The sequence below is a fragment of the Sapajus apella genome, unplaced genomic scaffold (genome assembly GCF_009761245.1).
Source record: "Sapajus apella isolate SASKATOON/1434 unplaced genomic scaffold, GSC_monkey_1.0 scaffold97, whole genome shotgun sequence".
In the NCBI taxonomy this organism is placed as follows: Eukaryota; Metazoa; Chordata; class Mammalia; order Primates; family Cebidae; genus Sapajus; species Sapajus apella.
In genome coordinates, this window is record NW_022437037.1 from 7,298,487 (window position 1) to 7,321,804 (window position 23,318).

Genomic DNA, 23,318 nt, shown 5'->3' on the forward strand with positions numbered 1-23,318 from the left:
CAACAGATACTGTGCCCACCCCCACCTCCCATAAGGGTTCTTTGGTCAAGTAAGTTATGGCAAACCTTGGATTTCAAAGGTTTCACAAAAGCTTCTTTGCTATAAGCAGCACTCTCAGGACCTTTACTGTGTTAATGTGCCCTGAAAATATCCAAGTGGGGGAATGTGGGGCATTTCTCAAACTTTTTTGACTACAGAATCCCTTTTTGATGAGCTATCCCTCCAAATTAATGTTACTTAGAACATGGAGAACAGTGAGGGGCCACATGAACGGCATCTGGCACAGGCACTTTGCAATGTGGCCTAGTAAACCAAGGAAACCAGACACGAGAGCACGAGCACCGCACTGCTGCTCAGACAACGACTCACTGTGTGGGGTGACTCTGGTGAAGTGATGCAACTTTTCTAAGCCTACGTGTTCCCAATTACAAAAGAGAGCTAAGAATTTCCATCTCATATGGATGGAAGACAGAGATGAGCTTCTTCAATAACATCTTTTTTAAGTTCAATAGCTCTTTAGGAGGAAGAATGATTACATAAAAAATGCACTCAGATAAAACGCCACCATCTTCAGTGCAAGGGCCCTGCTCTCTGTGGGCTGCAAGCGCAAAAAAAAAAAAAAAAAACCCCATGAAAAGCGGATGCGTGGACGCTGGGAGTGCAGAATAGAGAGTTGCAGAGTCAGTCTTCGAAGGACGTCTCTCTCCCCGCCCCCACCTCCCCGAGGTTGAGAATCGCTGCAATAAACAACCGGGATTCAATCCAGGTCCCTCCTCTTCATTAAGAACAAAGAAGGTCCGATCAGTTCTTTTCAACTCACCTTCTGTGAGTGTCGCTGATAGCAAGACATTCTGTCGTTTTTGGCATTCAGCATTTACAGCATTAAGTATCACTGTGATGTCCTTTTCAAAACCCAAATCCAGGATTCTGTGGTTGTAAGAAAAGAAATTTTTATCTCTATGAAGAGCAAATGTGGTCTAAAGGGCTAGAGAAGTCGCAACAAGGAGAGCGGAAACAGCCCTTCTCTTCCACCTGTCATCATCCCAGGACGAGGCTCACCTGTCTGCTTCATCAAACACCAACCACCGCAGCCGACTAAAATGAATGTTCTTTGTGGATTTTATGTGATCCACAAGACGTCCAGGAGTTGAGATAAGGATATTTATTCCTTTGCGGAGTCTGTTTAAAATTATATATCATAAAAGGAAGTAAATCAAACAAGGCTACACCAATAGAAAACACATGAAAAAGGCAAAGGAGGCAGACTCATCTCATGCACAGTGCAAACATGCCACAGCCTGAAATCATGAAAAACAGAATGACAACTGGGTGGAAAGCTGTGCTCGAGCCTTTCCCTCTACTGTGAAATGCAACTGTTAAGATCTGAAATTACATTAAAATCACAAAACCTTAACTTTGAGAGGAATCATAACTACATAAGCCAGTGCTCTTTATCTGATTCATAAATCCTTTCTAGAACCTTCCAAAGAGATTGTCATCTAGCCTGTTCTTGAAGGTTTCTGTGCCAGGGAATCTATCATCTGAGCAAGTTACCCCATGCCAATGTGCTCCCATTGCTAGGACACTTTTTTCTTATGCTAAACCCTTTATGTAACTTCCATACAATGGGGCTCAGCTTTGTCCCATGGGTTATATACAATAAGTCTAATTTCTCATTCCCCAAACAACTATTTTCCTATTGTCCACAGTAATAAAAGCCTCCAATTTTTAACACATTTTTTTTTTCTTTGTAGAGACGGAGGTCTTGCTATGTTGCCCAGGCTGGTCTCAAACTCCTGGTCTTAAGTCATCCTCCTGTCTTGGCCTCCCAAAGGGTTGGGATCACAGGCATGAGCCACTGCACCCAGCCTAGCTGGGGATATTTTCCAGCTTCCCTTGCAGTTAAGTATAGTCATGTTTCTGTTTTAGCAATGGGATAAAAGGGTAAAGGGAACATGTCAATCACACAAGCACCTTCAGAGGGAGCAGGTATGATCATCTCTGTATCTGCTGGCAGGAAATTAGATGCAATGGTTGGAGTGCCTGCGACTATCTACGACTATGAGGTAATCTTAAAAATGGAATCCTTCCATAGTGGCACAAAAAGACAGAAAGAGCTAGCTTGAGCCCTGACACTGGAGCACCAGGCCAGCCTTGGACTGGCTCCATCGGATTTCTTAAACGTGAAAGAAAAATAAAACTTGTATTTGTGTTTGTGCCACCGTTATTTGTTATTATGGTTATTATTTACAGCTGAGTTGAACCCTAACCAATGCTTTGAGGCTTTAGGCTTCATATTTACTCCTCAGTTATAGGCTACGTACATCATTATTGAGCACTAATTATTAAGCTCTAACACAATAAAAATATTTTCAGAAGAATGAAGCAATTTGAGATTTACTTGTTGCAGCAGTTTTCAACCAACACCCACTGCAAATCCTAATAAAGAAAGGAATGAACATATTTGATCGTAAAAAGCAAGTTGCAAAGCATTATATAAGTTCATGGTCTTGTTTTTGTAAAAGCAAACAACGAAACCCCAAACTCTCAATGTACATAAAAGTGAGTCACGCCCAGGTGGATGTATACTAAACCAGGGAGGCTGTCGGGCATCTGGGAGGTGGGAGGTAAGAAGGTGACAGCACTGTTACTAGCAACATCAGAAGGAAGCCTGTTTGTAGTTTAATATTTTAAAAAAACAGCACCGTCTAGAGGTGACCGCTCCCCACTGACTCAATCTGTCCCTGTGCACCGGGAGTAGGAAGCAGAGCCTGAGACAAAGCCCTCAGCAGGGTTAGAAGGACCCAGCCTTACCGAATAGGAAGGCAGGACAAAGAGATTCACGAAGGAAATAACCAACAAACCTCTCCCTACCTGGCCTTTTCTGATTTTCTCTTCTCTCCACCCATTAACACTCCAGGCACAATCCAGGTGAATGGCTACAGAAAGACAGCAGACCACAGTCAATGCAAAGCCCCCTTTACTAACATACGACACTGATTCCCAATTCCCTTTCCTTAAAAAAGCATGACAAAGAACTGAAGCTTCCCACTGTAGAAGGTGTAATTGTGCAGACACAATCCCCAGGCGTTGCCACACCCATGTTCACTATCAGCATTAACTTGAATTACAGGTCTATAACCAGCTTCTACCACAGTAAGAAAGAAATGTGAGCTTCTTAAATCATTCAAGTAGCTTCCCTGTCTTTCCCCACAGAACCTGAATTGAAAACTAATTTCGGCAATTCTATTGCCTTTTGGGGGGTTAAGATAAAACCCAAGCAACACCCTTCCCTACTCTCCACCCCGAATAAAAGGAAGGATGGATCAATTCATGATGTAATTTGGTGAGCTGGCAGGCTTTGACTCTGCAACCTTCACTCTCCTTTCTTAAACAAACCCTACCTGCAGCTTTCTAAGTTGCTTTCCACTGGACTGCCATCAGGTTGTATCTGTGAATTTCCGTATGTGGCTTGCTAGTGACTATGATGAACGAATTGCAGGACTTTATGCACCAGGAATCACTGAGAATCCAGCTAAGCTAGAAATTGGCAGCTTTAGATCAGTAAAAACCTATAAACTACCTAGTGAAAGCCGACATATCCAGGCAAAAGGAAATGATTCTTCTCTCTTTGAAAATAAAGAATAAACTGGTATCTTAAATCCTTCCTCAAAGTCAGAAAACAACATAAAATGCTCATGGTTTGCCTTACCTTAAGCAGTTTCTGGACTGTGTCAAAGCTTTGTAGAGCCAGCTGCAAAAATTTTAAAAGTTAGAGATGATGAACAAGATCCCTATTTACCTTTTTTTTTTTTTTTAAGACAATGTAATGTGATTAGGATCCAAACTTGGACCTCAAGTTAAGATTTAAGAAGAAAAAAAATTCTACACACAGAATCTACTCTGAAAATACACCTTGTTCTTAGGCTGGTTCTGCAACCTGTCAGTTTGGGAAAAGAGGGTAAAGACACCACGTCTAAACCTTGGAAATACACAAAAATAGTGTTTTGTGCTCCCTCTGCTGGCTCAAATTCCCAGAGTGCCACACAGAGAAGTTCAAGTCTGCGGTGCACAAAAATGTAAGGGGATGAAACAAAGTGACCTGAATTTGACTCTCCTTAGGAAGAGAAAGAATACTGTATGTACGCAGGGCATACCAGAATAGTGGTTCAAAATGCTAGCCTCTGGGAACTTCACTCAAAGGTGCAAGGACCGTATTCTACAACTGTGCCAGGGTATCTGAAGACTGGGAGATGGTCACTCCTCAACTTTCTATCAATAAAACAAAAGCAAACCAACAAGTCCATTACAGAACAAAACAAGTGAAAACTAAAGTCAGCTACAACTATTGACGACCTTCAATGCCTCATACAGAGTCCCGTTCTCAAAGGATGAATATACAGTTTCCACATATTTAGTATTCATGAAGCATCCTAGAGATGTAGCAACTTTGCTGCTATAAAAATTTTAATAGCTTCTGTGCCTGCTCCTTCATTGGACTGAGCTGAGACAGGGCACTGCAGGCTGTATAAAGGGCTGACTTCAAATCTCCATCTCTGTGATCAATTCTCTGTAAGGAAATGATTAGCATTTGATATAGAAACCAGATACCCTAATCTGAAGTTGTCTCCATAGGCAAATAAAATAGATCAGATGGAAGAGATTTCCACCAAGAAAGAAGAAAAATATTGAAAAGTTAAAGTTTTTTTTTTTGTAGCAGTAGCTTCTTAAAAAAAATAAAGGTTCATTTTCAGAGCCAACTGCTTTTGGTTTTGAATTCAGCTGAAAATTTTTCTTTTTTTTAGCAACTGAACTCAAAACACTATTAAACTGACATTTAATAGTGTCATCAGTTTTTAGACAATAAGAAATACTTTTTCATACTTCTGATTCTCAGAGACTACTTGAATTTTTCTCCTTGACAAGAACCAGAGGATGGTTTCCAGGCAAACGGACCTGGTGTGCAGTGGTTTGTGTAGTAGGAAGAAAAATTCAACAGGACATCGGTGAAAACAGGTGCTTAAAACATGCCCTGAAAGGGAGCCTGCTTACCTCTCTCGTTGGCACAAGCACCAAGACATAGGGGCCATCACTGCGCTGTTGACACAAAGAAAAGAAATGCCATGAGCAGGGTAAACAAAGGCAGACTCCAAATGGACAGGACACAGGGGTAGCTGGTTGTAGAACACCAGAAGCAATCTCAGCGAAGAAAGGGACAAGATAAGGATGCCCACTGATGTGGTTTCACTGTGCCTCCACCCAAATCTCAACTTGAATTGTATCCCTCAGAATTCCCACATATTGTGGGAGGGACCCAAGGGGAGGTAACTGAATCATGGGGGCCAGTCTTTCCCGCTTTTCTTATGATTAAGTCTCACAAGATCTGATGGGTTTATCAGGGGTTTCTGCTTTTGCTTCTTCCTCATTCTCTCTTGCTGCCACCATGTAAGACATGCCTTTCACCCTGTGCCGTGATTATGAGACCTTCCCAGCCACGTGGAACTATAAGTCAGATTAAACCTCCTTTTCTTTCCAGTCTTGGGTATGTTTTTATCAGCAGCATAAAAATAGACTAATATACCCACTAACCCCATCATTCTAGAATACTGTTCTAGAGGTCCTGGCCCATACAATCAGACAAGAGAAAAAAATATGATATATAGAATTAGAAAGTAGGAGACAAAATTAGAAAGAAAAAAAAAAACCCATAAGAGAATTAACTAAAAATCTATTACAAACAAGATAATTTTGTCAAGTAGCTGAGTGCAAAACTAATATATAAAAATCAATAGCCGGCAAGGCACACTGATTCATGCCTGTAATTCCACCACTTTGGGAGGCTGAGGCAGATGGATCACCTGGGGTCAGGAGTTTGAGACCAGCCTGGCCAACATGGTAAAAACCTCTCTACTAAAAATACAAAAATTAGCTGGGCACGGTGGCAGGTACCTGTAATCTCAGCTATCTGGAAGGCTGAGGCATGAGAATCACTTGAACCGGGAGGCGCAGGTCGCAATGAGCCAAGATTGCACCATTACACTCCAGCCTGAGCAACAAGAGTAAAACTCCTTCTCAATAAGGGAAAAAAAAAAAAAAAACAATAGCCTTCCAATATAAAAAGTTAAAAAATACAATGAAAGGAAAAAATATCACACTTATAATAGCAATAAAAAAGATAAAAATAAGCTTAGCAAAAAAATACACAAAATCTATATGAAGAAAATTTTAAAACACTTCTGAGGGGCATAAAGTAAATTTTGAATAAAGGAAAAGATACATCCTATTTCTGGAAAAGAAGATGCAATAGTACATACATATAAGCTAATTCTCTCTAAATCACTTATAAATGTAATTCTAACAAGAATGCCACAAATATGTGTATATATAAAATAACATAAATAACCAGACAACCTGATTTGAAAGTTCATATGGAAAAATAAATGTACAAAAATAACCAAGACATTTATGAAAAATGTATCAGATGTTAAAATAATTTAAAGCTACACAATTACAAATAATGATACTGGCACAGGAGCAGAGATTGTAACAGCAAAGAAAGTTGAAAATAGAATCAAATAGATACCAAAGTTTAGAAAATAATATAAGGGTCATTTTATATCAGCAAGAAAAAGATGGTTTAATACCAAAGTCCTGTGAGAAAAAAATAAAGCTAGGAAAACAAAGCTGGAATTAAGCTGTCCCTTTAACAGATGACATAAAACTAAGAAATCTTAAAAGAAAACACCAATAAGTTTTATTACCTAAAATTTTTAAATTTCAGAATGGAAAAATGATACCTAAACAAAACCAAGGGTCAAATGATAACCCAGGAGGAAAATATGCCACAACTGAGAGAAAGCTAATTTCCTTAATTTACGTATTTTTAAAAGCCCTGGTTTTTTTTTTTTTTTTTTTTTTTTTTTTTTTTTTTGAGACAGAGTCTTGTTTTGTTGCTAGGCTGGAGGGCAGTGGTACAATCTCGGCTCACTGCAACCTCCACCTGCTGGGTTCAAGTGATTCTCCCGCCCCAGCCTCCCAAGTAGCTGGGACTACAGGTACACACCACAACGCTCAGCTAATTTTTGTATTTTTTGTTTCACCATATTAGCCAGGCTGGTCTTGAACTTCTGACCTCAAGTGATCCACCCACCTCGGCCTCCCAAAGTGCTGGGACTACAGGCATGAGCCACCACACCCAGTCCTTTATTCATTTTTGTATTTGAATTGGGTTTGTTTTTTTGAGATGAAGTCTTGCTCTATCACCCAGGCTGGAGTGCAATGGCCTGATCTCGGCTCACTGCAACCTTCGCCTCCTGGGTTCAGGCGATTCTCCTGTCTTGGCCTCCCTCGTAATAAGATTACAGGCGTGTGCCACCACACCTGGCTAATTTTTTTGTATTTTTGTAGAGACAGGTTTCACCATGTTGGTCAGGCTGGTCTCGAACTCCTGACCTCATGTGACCCACCTGCCTGGGCCTCCCAAAGTGTTGGAATTACAGGCGTGAGCCACTGCACTCAACCTCTTCTTCCTTTTTCCTCCCTTCCATACACCCGAGTGTGGTGGCACACGCCTGTAATCCCAGCTACTTGGGAGGCTGAGGCAGGAAAATCACTTGAACCCGAGAGGCAGCAGTTTCAGTGAGTTGGTATCATGCCATTGCACTCTGGCCTCGGCAACATAGAAAGACTCCATCTCAAAAAAAAAAAAAAAAAAGAAGAAGAAACCGAATGCAGCTGAGAGCACTGGGAGGGCATGGGGAAACTGGACCTTCTCCACCGCTGTGGAAGTGCACACTGGCATATTCCCTTTCAAGTTTAATTTTGGCATAATTATCTACTAAAATAAAAATGCAAATTCCACTTACAGAAATTTCTCCTACAGAGCATATCTATGCGTAATGAGGTTGTGGAATATTTTCAGACTGTAGAGTATTTACAGTGGTTGGTGTGTAGCAAAACACTGAACATAATGTAAATTCCACCAACCAATATGAGAAGGAATCAGTAATTCACAGTACATACATACAATGAAATGCTAGGCAGTCATCAAAAAGAACAAGGCAACCCAGTATGGTGCTAATTAAGGAGCTCCAAAGACATCAAAAGAACCAAAGCAAGGCACAGAACATCCTGCTTAACAAAGCAACTACACGTGTATCAAACCGAGCCCAACAGAGAAACAAACAAACAAAACTTCACAAAGTGGTAAGAGGAATTATGCACACTCATGTTTGCTTGATATGCACAGAATTTCCCTGGCAGGATATACAAGAGACTGGTAATAACCACCATGGCATCTTGAGAAGCAAGCTGTGCCACTAGGGGAACGTGGGACCAGAACAACTTTACTTTTCACTATATATATTTTTAGCACTCTTTGAAATTTTTAAAACATATATGGTGCATCATATCTAAAAAGCCTTCATAAAAAAAAAGAAACCAAAGTAGTCTGAAAAAAGCCTCTAAGCCAATAGTGCCTTTCACATTAAAAGTGCTTAAAGACACCGAATGAATGAATCAAAACAACGTTAGTGCCAAAGCTAAGCCCAGAGTTAACAGCAAATTCAATTACGAGTATGGTTTTCGTGTTTTGCATGAAACATTTACCCATTAAGAAGAAAAGGATTTGGAATTCAAACCAGAGCCGTCTGTACTCAACATCGACTTTGAGACTACACTGAACGCAAGCCAGGAATGGTAAATATGCTAGTACAACAGAAGCAATGTGCCACTGCGTGACGTTAGGAGATTCTGACATTTCAAAAGGTGTTTCTACATAGAGAAGAAGAAAGAAGAATCAATTCCTCACAGGGCACAAGTAAGTAAGGGAGGATGGATACGATGTTAAAAAAAAAAAAAAAAATCAGAGCCAAAATAACTGAACAGTGCGAACAAAGAAAAACAGTCCATTCTCATGCTATCACCAAAGTAATTTAAGAATCTGTTGGGTGCCTTCAATTTGCTGTGCCCTCCAGATAAGTTTTTTACAGGTCAAATCATTTTACAAGGAACTCCAAGGGACTATATTGAGTATTACTTGATATAAATGAATTAAATTGAGGCTTAGAAAACTGTGTTTCCACAGAATATTCCAGTCTTCAATAGAATGACCTATTCGTGATTTTTAAAAAAATACTGCAGCAAATAAAAAATGACATGGCTTATCAATGGTTCTGAATATAACCAATAAAATCATTGCCGCTCCACGTAGCCACATGACCATGCTGCTGATGATGGCCAAAGCATGATGTCACCAGGCGCTGGATGTCGGGTCTCAACACTGCACATGCATTAGCTCAACCTTGATCCCAGCCCTTGGAGACAGGCGCTGCTACTGTCCCTGTGCCACAGACAAAGACACTGAGGCACAGAGGATGCAACAATTTGATTGAAGTTACCCTGAGACCCAGGAGCAAGCAGAGCTGCCCACCACGCCATCCCCCCGACGTGTGTGTCATCAAATCTCTCTCATCCTGCAGTCACGGATCTATGAAATCAGGGTTGGGCTAGAACTGTATAAGCCATTCCAGCTCAAATAGTCCAAATTCTCCAAGGAGTATAAAGAAAAAACTCTCCACTGGCAAGACGTTCTCCTGGAGTATATAAGTAGATGAGACTTTGCTACATGATTACAGAAAATTTACATTTATTATTCTCTATGTGCCAGGGTCAATGCTTCACACAAATTCAAGTAACAAGGCAAGAATATTTGCTCAAGTTCACAAATAGTAATTGAAAAAATATCATTTTTTTAATGGCTACAATGAGTTCCATCTGTGGATGATTTTGTAGGATTTCTTTAACCAATTAAAAATAATTCTTAGCCTATTCATTTTGAATGAATTCAGGCTTATAATTTCAGACTTACAAAAAATTTGCATGGACTAGGTGCAGTGGCTCACACCTGTAATCCTAGCACTTTCAGAGGCCAAGGCGGATCACTTATGGCCAGGAGTTCGAGACCAGCCTGGCCAACATAGTAGGCTGAGGCAGAAGAATCACTTGAATCTGGGAGCTAGAGGTTGCAGTGAGCTGAGATTGTGACAGAGCGAAACTCCTTCTCAACAACAACAAAAAATTTGCATAAAAAGTATAAGGAGTTTTCATATACCCTTCTCTCAGCTTCTCCTTATGTGTTATCAATTACCAAAACCATAGTATAATTATCAAAACTGGGAAGTTAACACTAATTCAATACTATTGATTAATCTACTGACCTTATTCAAATTTCATCAATTGACCTGTTAATGTCCTATTTCCAAACTAGGATCCAATCCAGGACTACATGTTGTATTTTGTTGTCATGTCCCCTTTAATCTGGGTAGTTGTTTAGTATTTGTCTTTTATAACCTTAACACTTTCCAAAAACATCGGCCAGTTATTTTGCAGAATGTCCCTTGATTCGGGGTTTATCTGGCATTTCCTCAAGATCAAATTCAGGTTATGCATTTTTGGCAAGAAGGGATGTGTCCTCCATAGTACATTGCATCAGGCGGCACATGAGGTCAGAATTTCTCATTACTGGTGATGCACTTGATCATTTAGTTAAGGTGGTGACTGCTAGGTTTCCTGAATGGAAAGTTACCGCTTTTCCCTTTGTAATTAAAAAGTATCTTGTGTAGGGATACTTTCAGACTATGTAAATAACCACTTCTCTCCCCCTACCCCCAACACACCATCGTCCACTCATTTTAGTATCTATGATAATCCATGCCTGAAACAGTTGACCGTGGCATTTGCCAAATGGTGACTTCCTACTTCTGTCACTTCTACATTTACTAGAATTCTGCCATCAAGAATTCTCCCTTCTCCCTCCTTTATTGTTATCAGTTGGGACTCACAGATATTTTATTTTAGTTTATGGACTGCAATACAACACAATGATTATTTAGTCGCTCAAATATCAGGTAGGCTAGATATACCATTAATTCTGCATATCCAAACTGAGAAAAACAGTAATCGATTAACTTTTGTCTGTTTTTTGCACTCCCCTCACTTTCTATTTCCGCTCTTACCACTTCCCTTCAGTTGAGAATAATGAGGGCTATATTTGTGGGATCCTGGGCTGGTGTTTGAAAGGAAGCCTCTGCCCAGGGTCACGGCAGTTAACTGGCCTCCTAGGGAACACAACCCAGGCACTAACTTAACATGTTTCACAACTAAAGATAAATTCTGGATAATCTCAAAAATGAAGCAGCCCAACTTGCCATAATATTAGTATTTCAGCTAAATGGGTGCTTATTTTCATATTTACTGTTCATGAGAAACCACTGTTTTAAATATGAAGTTCAGCCTTCTTGGTCAAAAGTAAACACCACATTGGAACTTAGGATAGGTTAAAATGTAATGCTTTATATACAACACAGACTCGAGCATAAATGGATAGCCGAAAAATCAAACCACCTTCAGACTTTGAGTGATCACTCCCTAAAAGGTCCCATGTTAGGTACTGTGGAAAACATAGACGCTAGTCCCTATTACAGCACAGGAGCCAGTAATTAACCTTCACTGTGGCTTCACACAGAATAAGGAGTTTGGTCTCTGTGGCCAAAGAGAACGGAGGTAGAAATCTAGTTTCACCATTCCTTGTTGCATGGCCTTGGTCATTTAACTTTCCTAAGCCTCTGTATTTCTTTGTAAAATCTGGATCACTGTAACACCTATAACGCGGTGGGGGAGAGAGCAGTTAAAGATTTAAGAAGGTAACACATGCAAAGTATCATGCCTGACACGGGGAGCGTTTTACAAAGCATTTTACTATTAAACTTACTATGACAACTGTGAAGTGTATTTATTCTTCTCTAGGCAGTCTCTAGATACAACACATTTATGTAATAAATAAATTAAAAGGAGGTGAAAAAATACTACGTGAAAACAGATTCTTTTAGTCCTTGTATTTCTGTTATGGTTCAGTTTGACGGCTGCTTATGCACTAAGAGCAATGACAGAAAAATACATTTTATACACACCTGTATTTTTGACTTCATTGCTTGAAGGGACTGGACCACAGGGATGCAATAGGCAAGAGTTTTACCTTTCAAAACAAAAAGCAAAAGCAGTTAAAAATCACACACCCTACAGATGTAAGAAAAGCAAAGAATGCAAAGAAAACAGGCTCTGCTATCTTCCAGTAGCACTAAATTCAGGGGAAAGGGAAGCTGCTCATTATACGTCCAAGAGAGGTGAAAAGAACTTCCTCCCCGTCTGCCACAAATCCCAGTTTTGCTTTGTAAAATCAGTACTTCTAAAAACTAGACGCCTCAGTTCCTTTATTCATCTAACGAGAGAGAATGGTATGTTTCCCAAATTACACAGAAGCTCAACTTGATGGCTGTCTGTATGAGCCAGCAAATGCCTCCTCTGAAGTCCTCCCTACGCTCTCAGATGAGCTTCAGTGGTCAATTACATCTCCTCTGCAGTGCTGACGTGATTGGGAGCCAGTCTGTACTCTAGAGCTAATCTCTAATGACAGAAAATCCAACAGATGGCAAAAACTTTAGGTCTCCAGCCTTCTGAATGGTGGCCGAGCTGGTGGGAGTAAAGGATAGCTGACCAGCCGAGGGCATACAAGGGTCAAAACAGCTAAGTCCAGACTGGCCTGGAACACGCAGGAACAGCGTTCTATCCTCGAGCACAACTGGCAGCTGATCAGCGTATGCTCAGGCCAGAAATCCCTCTGTGTCTAATACCAGCAGAAAATATTCATTCTCCACTAGAGTGAGAATGGGCAGCTCTGGCCACAGAGTGTAGGACCTGGTAAAGCCCCAAAATAGGCACTGAGGAAATTATAGCCGAACTTGACTACTTCCCAATCATTCCTCATTGTGGCACCATCAACTGCCCCTTCCTTTCATTATGTGAACATAGTCAGGGCTCTAATCAAAAGCAAGCATGGCCTCCCTCCCCCAAACGAAAAATTGCTGCCACCACCAACCCAGACACCTCACGGCAAAACCTACTGCAGGACTACAGGCCTGAGCAGAGGAAAAAGGGCGGAGATGAAATGAGACTAACCTGAGCCCGTCTGGGATCTCACAAGAGCATCTCTGCCTTCCAGCAACACAGGAATACTTTGCTTCTGAACACTGGGCCACCCGAAAAAAAGAACACACCTTATCCATATTATCCAGTTACAGACAGAAATGCAGGATATATAAAAGGCAAGTGCCCTCACTAGGATTCATCTAGACGGCCACCTTAGAAGTTATTGAAGCATTCAAAAAAAGGTACGACGAAACTTTTGATGATCAGAAAGCTCAAGCCCTAGTTACATTTCTGGAACTTAGCCTGAAAATGGTGAGGCAAACCAGAGGCTGGTCATTCTATTAAACTAATTCTTTTCAAAATGGAACACATGGCCAGGCGGGGTGGCTCACACCTGTAATCCCTGAATTTTGGGAGGCCAAGGTGGGTAGATCACTTCAGGTCAGGAGTTTGAGACCAGCCTGGCCAATACGAAGAAACCCTGTCTGTACTAAAAATATTAAAAAATAGCTAGGCGTGGTGGCACACACCTATAATCCCAACTACACGGGAGGCTGAGGCAGGAGAATTGCTTGAACCTGGGAGGCAGAGGTTGCAGCGAGCCGAGATCATGCCATTGCACTCCAGCCTGGGCAACAAGAGCAAAACTCCGTCTCAAAAAAAAAAAAAAAAAAAAAAAAAAAAAAGAAAAAGTAAAAGGAACAGGCATGATGACAGACAAACCAGAGTTACCACAAAGTGTATCACACACTCTCTTGCCATCACTAACAGAAATATGAAACACAATGGAAAGGTTTCCACGCAGGATAGCAGGAGGAAGCTCGCCAGCTACTCAGAGAGCCAGCAGCTCTCTGGATTCTCCAGGAAAAGGTTACGGACATGCTGAGATGTGTGTCTACACATGTATTTTAAACCAAGAACCAAAATAGACACAAAAATCACTTAAATTTGGTTGATCAAACAAACAAAAAATTCATGGGGAGGTTCCTTAAGTCTTTAATAAATTTTTATTGTTTTACTAATCAAAGTAAAAGATCATTATTAAAATGCACAGAATCTGTCTCAAAAAAAAAATTGCACAGAAGCACAAATACTCAAAACAAGGAAGCTCACCTCCCCCCACACCTTTTACTTTATTTTCCAGGAGTCATTTCCTATAGCAAACACTGAAAACATTTTTTCAGTATCCCATTCTAGCCAACGGAACGTTTACTCTTGGCCTTTTGGTTGACCCTAATTCTTACTTCTAAGAAATGACATGGTCGCATTCTATATTTTGGCCAAATTATTTTCAGGGAAGCACAGAAAACAGTGGAGCTCATGCAGCCCACCTTCTGGATAAGACAACTCTTGCAGTTTAGAGCCAAGGGCAGAACTGGATGGAAAGCCAGTCTTTCCATTTGACAGGTGGAGAGAATGAGTAGCTAAGTGAGATGACAATCCTTTATGGTCAATAACCTGGCCCTTGCTGTTTTCTAACACCAAGACACAAATTTGGGCTGCCTTGCACAGACATGTTTCATCTGGTTTTACCCGCTTAAAGCCTAAGAAATCAAGTCAGCATGAAGTTCTTACCTGGTCATACTAGACATTTTTAAGACCGTATTTATTGTGGAAATCTAAAAACGAAGATGAAAAAACTTTAATATTTTGATACAAAATATTTACTGGAAATTACACAGAAAAGGAGAAACTGTTGAGATGACATTGGCTACTATGATCAAATTAAGTTCCTCCACCCAGGTGGTGCTCTCTACTTGCGGTGATTCTGCCACCCGCCCTAACTCCCTGGGGACACGGGCAATGTCTGGAAAAATTCTGCTTGCCATAAGCTGGGGAGGGGGGCACTACTGGCATCTAGTGGGTAGAGGCCAGGGATGCTGCTAAATATCCTACAATGCACAGGACAGTCCCCAATACTAAGAGTGACCTAGTCTGGAATGTCCACAGCACCAAGTCTGAGAAACCCTGTTCTACCCTGCAGGTGAGAAACAAGCTTAGGTAACCCACCCGTGAAGGGGTAGGCTGTAAACAAACGAGCAGAGGAAACCAAGCCTACCTAAAAGTTGATATACATATGTATATATACAGATTTTTTTACTCATGAGTCTGAAGAACTCACTTTTTTCCTTTAAAGTGTCTATGTGTTTGTAGAACACACACTAAAATACTCTTCTTCCCCCACGTCCCTAAAACTGTAGATGTCCCTTAACAGCGAGATGCCAGCAGTTCCCTCTCCTATGGTCCCTGTGAAATCTGCCACCACAAATGGCTTCACCACAGCTATCCAGTAAACAGGAAGCTGTTTAAAGTTTAGCAAGTGAGGTCCTGATCCTAAACTGTATTAGCCGAGGAAAGTCTTCAGTACTAAAAAAAAAAAAAAAAAAAAAACCGAAGGTGGGGCCAGTGGGGGCCAGAAAGCAGTCAACAGTAAACTAAGCACCCCTGAACTGCCCTAAAAGCGTTATCATATCAATCTGAGTTCATTCAGGTAACTCGGAGCAGAAACAAACTGTCTCCGATTTCTCTTCCTAGAACTGCCATTTCACAGACCTTTTGAACGGACAAACACACCAAAAAAACTGACCCACAAAACACTGAAAGGTACACTTACTAAATGTGGGTGGAGGCCCAGTTCATGAAAAGCAGCTGAAGTAAACACTTTTTCTTGCACCTGCTTTACTACGGATCTGCAAATGATGAACAAAAACCCAGGGATCAGTTCCAACAGGAACAAAGAACAGGGAGAACAGTCTTTTTTTTCCTGAGGGGCATCTGCCCCTGGACATACCTGTGGAGTTCTGGAATGTCAGGGTTGTTTTTAAACAGTGATGAAGTCTTAACGCACGGTCTCTCCTCTTGGTTTCCATCACTCGTGCTAACCGAATGCTTCTTTGCAGAAAATGCTTTCTGTGTGTTCCCCTTAAAAGTCCTTTGAGTTTCTTTAACACTAGTTTTCTTGGCTGGGAGAAATGAAGTTTCATTCCTCTGTTTCACTGGGGGAGCCTCACTGGACGCTTGGTATTTTCTTTTTGTAGCCTTTGCTTGCTGCGTTGTTCCCAGAAGGAAAGATCAACAAGAGATGCATTAGTCCATGAAGACAGAGCTCGGAGTGAAGCCTGACTGCCCACAGAATTGCATCTCTCCCTGCAGAGATCATTATGCCCCATATGTCAAGCAACAGTTTAGGGTTTGCAACCAGACTCTTGGACTCTTTTTTTAAAAAAAAAAAAAAAAAAAAAAAAAAAAGGAAGACGAAAAAAGAAAAAAAATCTCAGCTCACGCATCTACCAGACCTCATCATCTATCTTCACTGTCAAATCAATCAAGACGAGGGTAAGGATCAAGAAGAAACATTTTTCCAGTTGAATGTTAACTAACGGAGTCTGTTTTAAGGGAAGCAAGAATGTACCTTGTGAAGGGTGTGTCAATCCATATTCGTAGGAATCCATTTACCCAAGGAGAAAAGCAGGGTGGGGGAAAATCTCTTCTCTCCACCAACAAAGCACACTGGAGACCTCGCAGGAGAGGACAAGTGGAATGCGCCTCCCGGCTGGTGCCCACGAAGCGGAAACCTTCATTCCCATTCTACCCCAGTGCTTGGATCTGTCATTCTCTCCTCTCAAGCTGCTCCTCCAGATTCAGATGGTCTGGAGAAAATTCCTACTCCCTGTTCCCACTCCAAATGAGAATGCTGCTCCATCCATCACCTCTATCACAATTACTTCCTACCTTCCTTGCCTTTCAAGTCTCTGAGCCCCTGCCTGATTGCCGATTACAGGCTACACAGCATTAGGAATCTCTGGCCTGTTGCTTCTTATTTCCATTATGTGAATGTGGTTAAATGCATGATATCCAAACTTCCCCTAGGAGAAAAAACATCCAAATCCTCTATTTTCTTTGGCCTTCTTTTCTGATTTACAAATGAATATAAAATCATCCCTTGAGTAGCCAGTGCTTGTTATCCTGGAGTTTTGGGTTCTCTCAGAATATGTTATTTTCCTCTTTGCTTGAAATAATGACTTGGTTTTACATGTCGGCTTTCCTTAGCCATGACCCTCGGCTTCAGGCTAACCCACCAATAACAACAGTTCTTTGTTCCATAAGGATTCCTTTACCTAAGTAATTAAATACAACTTCAAACATTTAATATTAATAAAGTAAAAACTGACATATTCCATCTTACAAATTTATTTTTACAAAGTCCCAAGTTTATGAATTTTCAGATTACAGAAAGAGATGACATCAAGTTTCAGGTTTGTTGAACCATTTGCAAGACAGTATGAAACATGCAGACTTCACCTGATTTACAGACTCCCTGGAGCACAAAAATTCCCAAAGGCCACTCCCACCATGCATGCAATTCCTATGACAGGTCCCGGGCAGGTGGACTTGCAGCCTCTCCCTGCACACCTCCAGCATTCCATGAGGTAGCCCATTCTGTTCATGACCAATTCTAGGAATTAGGAAGCTATTTCTGACATTTACGCAAGATCCGCATCCTTCAAACCTAAGTCTGAGGTATACTTTCTGCAGCGACACCGAACAAGCTTACCTCCTCTACACCTAACATTTCTTCTTATATCACATAACTCTCTTTTCTTTCTTCTTTGGACACAATATTTCAAATAGGACACAAAGTTTAGATCCCTTATCATCTTGGTCACCCTTTATTCCTATGTCAACATTTCTTTAAAAACAAGTACTCAGATTTAAAATACATTAGGTTTTCCATTGCTCTTAGGCTAAAATAAAAAATATGTAATACTGTCAGGTGCCATTGCTCATGCCTGTAATCCCAGCACTTTGTGAGGCTGAGGTGAGCTGACTGCTTGAGGCCAGGAGTTCAAAACCAGCTCGGGCAACATAGTGAAACTCGGTCTCGACAAAAAAATACAAAAACTAGCTGGGCATGGCGGTGCATATCTGTAGTCCCAGCTACTTGAGAGGCTAACTTGGGAGGAATCACCTGAGCCCAGAAGGTCAAGGTTGTACTGAGCCATGATGACGCCGTGATGCCACTGCTCTCCAGCCTAGGCGATAAGTAAGACCCTGACTCAAACTTTTTTTTAAAAAGTCTGTAATATGATCTACAAAGCCCTCTAGAATCTGACCACTGCCCATCTCACCAGCTTCAGCTCTGCTGTCTGCCACTCTAGTCCTCCTGAAATCACTAGAATGTTGCTGTTCCTTCTACTTCCTTTGCACATGCTACTCCCACACCCAGGACTCCACTCTGCCCCCTGGCTGCCACCCTGTCTCATCCTTCAGATGGAGGCTCGCCAACTCCTTCCTCAGGAGAGCTTTTCCTGACCTCCCTTCACCCAGTCAAGCCAAGATGCCCTGTTCTTGGCTCTCCTAGCGCCCTTATTCTTCTCTGTGGCATTTGGCAAAATAATAAGCATAGCATGGAGCTCACTGCTCCGTGTCTGTCTTTCCCATTAGATTGTAAACGCCACAAGAAAGGGACAAGTCTGTCCTACATAGCACCGTATCCCCTGTACAGGCCCGTGTGTGGCAGAGTAAGCACTCAACAAATACTTGTAAGGTGAATGAGTAACACACATGGAATTAACCGTTCCCACCAGCTGGATACAATTCAACTATTCCCAGCATCCACAAAACATTCATTCAGCAGTTGTCAAGAAGCTTGGTTCTGAAGATACAAAGTAGAAACATTAGCCAAGCCCTTGAGAAAGTCACACACTAGCAGAGGAGACAAAAGCATAAAGGCATAAATCCAACCTCTACGTTGGTGCTACAGAAGAGGTGTGTACAAGAGGCTCCGGGAGCAGCGGGAAAAACTAGAGCAACATGGACTGCAGCAAAGGAGCGGGAGGCAAGAAAACCAAGAATGAATGCTTCCTGAGGTGGCGTCTGAGCAGAGAGGGAGCAAGGACGTATCTGGATCTACTGAAAATTGGCAGTGCAACATGAAGCAAGTCACTTCCGCCTGGGTCTCTGTTCCCACACCTGTAAAATGAGGCGATTTTGGCAGATGACCTCTAGGGCCCACCTGGCCCTGAGTCTAAGACGCCAGGCCTTCCATATTCATAAACATACGGAGCAGTTACGGCCCGCCAAGGAGTATGCTAAGTACTCACATGCATTCTCTCATTATCAACACAGGCACTGTTGTCATCTCATTTTAAGATGAGAACACGGAGGCAGAGATGTGAGGAAATTTGCCCCAGAATCACTGAAGGAAGCAGGCTCTCTTTCCCTCGGCACTGTCACTCTATTCCAGCGTCACGACAATACCATAGCGCCTTTTTCTAACCGTAGCCTCTCTGCTGCAGAAATCATCACGTGGAGTCTGATTTCTGTTTTGAGTTGTTCTCTAGAAGGACATACACCCAATGGCAACCAGCATTGTCTCTGAGTATGGCAGTTATGGGTGGGTTTTAAAAAATGTTTTTTCCAAATTTTCTAAGATAAATTTGTATTAATAAACAGAAAGTTGGCCTGTGCCGTCCGTCATTTTGGGAGAAGCAAGGTGGCCTCCATGCTTCCCGAGCGTCTTCTTCGCTTCTGCCTCGGCCTCCCCTTGACCACAAGCCTGTCTTGGGATCGGTTCCGGGTTCTGGACTCCCGGCGGCGGCGGTGGAGGAGGCGGTGGCCTCCGCGACTTCCGTTCCCCACCGCCCGGCACCGGCCTCAATCAGAACGCAGCCCCCTGGGTCTCCGAGGCCGCCCCCGCCTCCACACCAACAGCGGCCACAGCCACGGCCACAGCCACGGCCACAGCCGCCGCCACAGCCACAGCCGCCACCGCAGGACTCTTCCAAGTCCACCGCTACTCAGGGACCCAGCCCCCTCCCTGAGAGGGCAGCGCGCCGCCCGCCACTCAGACAACCGGGGGGGCCCCGCCGGGGTCCGAGCAAGGGCCAGGCCCGACTCCCACCCACACCCCGCTGCCTGCAGCCACCTCAGGCCCCCTTCCCCCGGGGGCACCGCCACCCACCCTCTCCACGCAGCAGGGTCCCTACCACGCCTCCGCCCTTGGACCTGCGCAGGGCCCAGGCCTAAGCACTCCTGGCAGCCACCACAAGCCACCGCATCGAGCAGCGGGGAGCCCCGCAGCGGGGGCGCCAGCACCACCCACCCCACCACCAGCAGCACCACAGGGGCCCCGGCCCACGGCCGCACTCGGAAGAGTTTAAAGCCAACTTGTCTCTCATGAGGGGGCCTGGAGAGAAAACTTACAGCGATGTGGGTTGTTTTTTGGGAATCTACCTGTGAAAATCTGTATCACAGAGGATGAATTCAAAAGACTATTTGCTAAATATGGAGCGCCAGGAGAAGTTTTTATCAACAAAGGCAAAGGATTTGGATTTATTAAGCTTAAATCTAGAGCTCTGGCTGAAATTGCCAAAGCTGAACTCGATGATACACCCATGAGGGGTAGACAGCTTCCAGTTCGCTTGGCCCCACACCCTGTTGCCCTGTTTGTTCCTAATCTTTCACCTCATGTTTCCAATGAACTGTTGGAAGAAGCCATTAGCCACTTTGATCCCATTTGTTATAACAGGGGATGATCGTGGAAGATCTACCAGGAAAGGCATTACTGTATTGAATTTGCTTCTAAACCAGCAGCAAGAAAGGCATTTGAACAATGCAGTGTTTTCCTGCTGACAACTCCTTGCCCAGTCGTTGTGGAACCACTTGAACAACGAGATGTTAAAGATGGTCTTCCTGAAAAAATTGCGCAGAATAATCCAATGTACCCAAAGGAGAGAGAAACCCCTCCTCATTTTGCCCAGTGTGGCACATTTGAGTATGAATATTCTCAGCGATGGAAGCGTTTGGTCATGAAATGGAAAAACAGCAAAGGGAACAAGTTGGAAAAAACAGGAAGGATGCAAAAGACAAATTGGAAAATGAAATGGAAGATGCCTGCCATGAACATCATGCAAATCCTTTGCACCAAGATCTGAAGAGACAACAGGAGGAATTAAGACGCGTGGAAGAACTTCACAATCAAGAAATGCAGAAATGTTAAGAAATGCAATTGAGGCAAGAGGAGGAATGATGTAGAAGCGAGGAAGAGATGATGATTTGTCAACGTGAGATGGAAGAACAAATGAGGCGCCAAAGAGAGGAAAGTGACAGCCGAATGGGCTACACGGATCAAAGAGACATGAGAACAGATGGCGGAGGTGCAACGAACATGGGAGGCTATGGTTCAGGAGGCCAGAAAGCTCCACCTCTAGGTGGTGGTGGCCGCATAGGTTCTGAGGCTAATCCTGGAGTTCCACCAGCAACCATGAGTGGTTCCAGGATGGGAAGTGACATGTGTACTGAGCGCCTTGGGCAGGGAGGTGTGGGGCCTGTAGGTAGACAGGGTCTTAGAGGAATGGGCCTGGAACTCCAGCAGGATATGACACAGAGAGGAGTACCAAGGCCCAAACAAAAAACCCCAATTTTAGACGTGATACCTACACTTTCATTCCAGTTTGTTTTTGTCCTTTGTTTAGACACCAATCTTTAAATTCTTGCATTTTAGTAAGAAAGCTACTTTTTTATGGATGTTAGCAGTTTATTGATCTAATACTTGTAAATGGTCTGTTTTGGCAGGTAAAATTATGCAACGCAGTGTTTGAAACAGAATTATTTTTCCTTTTTATTTCCTCTTTCTTTAAAAACTTTACAATGTCCCTCAAGTTATGACAGTGTACCCTGGGCCACTGAATTTCCAAAGTGTACCAATTTTTTTCTTTTACTGTGCTTCAAATAAATAAAAAATAGTTATAATATTGATCTTCAACTTTGCCATTCATGCTTCTATGCACATTAGGCTATCTATTCTACATTGAAAGCATAAGAGTGTCTAGGCCTTTGAATGGCATATGCCATTTCTGGGAAATGTAACTGGAGGCTAAGCATTACTTTCTACAAATAACTGCCCCCTTTGTTTTAAAAAGAAGAATTGCATATTGAAGGAGTGTCATGATTTGCTTGCCATTATAGGAAGCACGCTGGTGCTAGGTATTTTTTAAATGGTCACGTAGCAAAGCTGAACTGTAAATCTTCATTCAGGAATGTGTATTAGGATTGTGGAATAGGAGTAAGACGATTGGTAGCGGGTGAAAGTGGGTTTGATTAAACAGATCTTTTATGGCCCTATGAGCTATCCTTTTTATCCTTGAAAGCTTTTGAAAAGTGGAAAGATCATTTTGTTGCATTTCCCCATTTCTTGTTTTTAAAAGATCAACAAATCTCGAGCCCTATAAATGGATTGTATTGAACTTTTATATTTGAACTAAAGATTGTTCAGCATGAAAAAAAAAAAAGTCAGAAAATTTTTTTGGTTTTGTTTCTTTGAGACAGAGTCTGACTATGTTGCCTAGGCTGGAGTGCTGTGATATCAGTTCACTGCAACCTCCCCTGGCTCCAGGGTTCAAGCGATTCTCATGCCTCAGCCTCCTGAGTAGTCGGGATTACAGGTGCCTACCACCATGCCCAGCTAGTTTTTTGTTTGTTTGTTTTCGTATTTTTAGTAGAGACGGGGTTTCACCATATTGGCCAGGCTGGCCTCAAACTCCTGACCTCAGGTGATCTGCCTGCCTCAGCCTCCCAAAGTTCTGGAATTATGGGCGTGAGCCACCGCACCTGGTCCAGAAAGTATTTTTGGAGAGAAAATTTCTGCATAATGTTAGATATAGCAAAATTTAAGATGTCAGTCTTTCTAAATCCAGTATATTAGCTATCCATTCCAAGCTCAGGCTGCTGGCAAGTCTAATCAGCATATCTATCATTCTCATTCATGACATCAATGAAAATGTGGATACAGACAAGGCCACTGCATCACCTCATTAATTAATCCCCTTTTGATAATCATAAAACTAGGTACCCTACATGTATTTACTCCATGCTCCTTATGTGTTAGTTACTAGGCTCTGCACACGACACAAGCACCCCACTGACCTCCTGACATAGCAATCTATTATCCAAAATGGAGCTAACACTACTTTGTGTTGTTGGCATTTATTAAATGTCTCTGTGGGCCAAAGTATAGTCTTTATGTACATTATCTCATTGAATCTTTATAATTACCTTATATGAAGTAGAAATGATTGTCCTCTTTTTATAGCTAGGAAAAGTGAGAATCAGAAAGATTAAGTAACTTCCCCCAGGGTCACAGAGCTAGTGTGCAGCAAGGGTAGTATCGAATCCAAGGTCTATCCTATTCCAAATCCCATGCTCCCAATGGCTTCTCTATCCTTCTCCCCCATCCTCCTAGATGCAGCTACACCATTGGCTGGCTGGACTCGTTACTGCCAAGCATCTCAATCCTAAAGCATGATGATCACTTTATGATTTTACATGACCTT

The 23,318-nt window shown here is 42.4% G+C and overlaps 1 protein-coding gene and 1 pseudogene across 1 annotated transcript in view; one reads left to right on the forward strand and one right to left on the reverse strand.

Annotated features, from left to right (window-relative positions):
• The window catches only part of DDX31 (DEAD-box helicase 31), a 76,741-nt gene that overhangs the window by 51,458 nt on the left and 1,965 nt on the right, over positions 1-23,318 (reverse strand). The window contains 10 exon segments of the mRNA XM_032257689.1: positions 821-927; positions 1,060-1,179; positions 2,875-2,939; positions 3,713-3,754; positions 5,053-5,097; positions 11,970-12,034; positions 13,015-13,085; positions 14,560-14,603; positions 15,599-15,674; positions 15,776-16,032. Coding sequence (XP_032113580.1) covers positions 821-927; positions 1,060-1,179; positions 2,875-2,939; positions 3,713-3,754; positions 5,053-5,097; positions 11,970-12,034; positions 13,015-13,085; positions 14,560-14,603; positions 15,599-15,674; positions 15,776-16,032 — 892 coding nt within the window.
• Positions 19,344-21,744, forward strand: LOC116535832 (annotated as a pseudogene).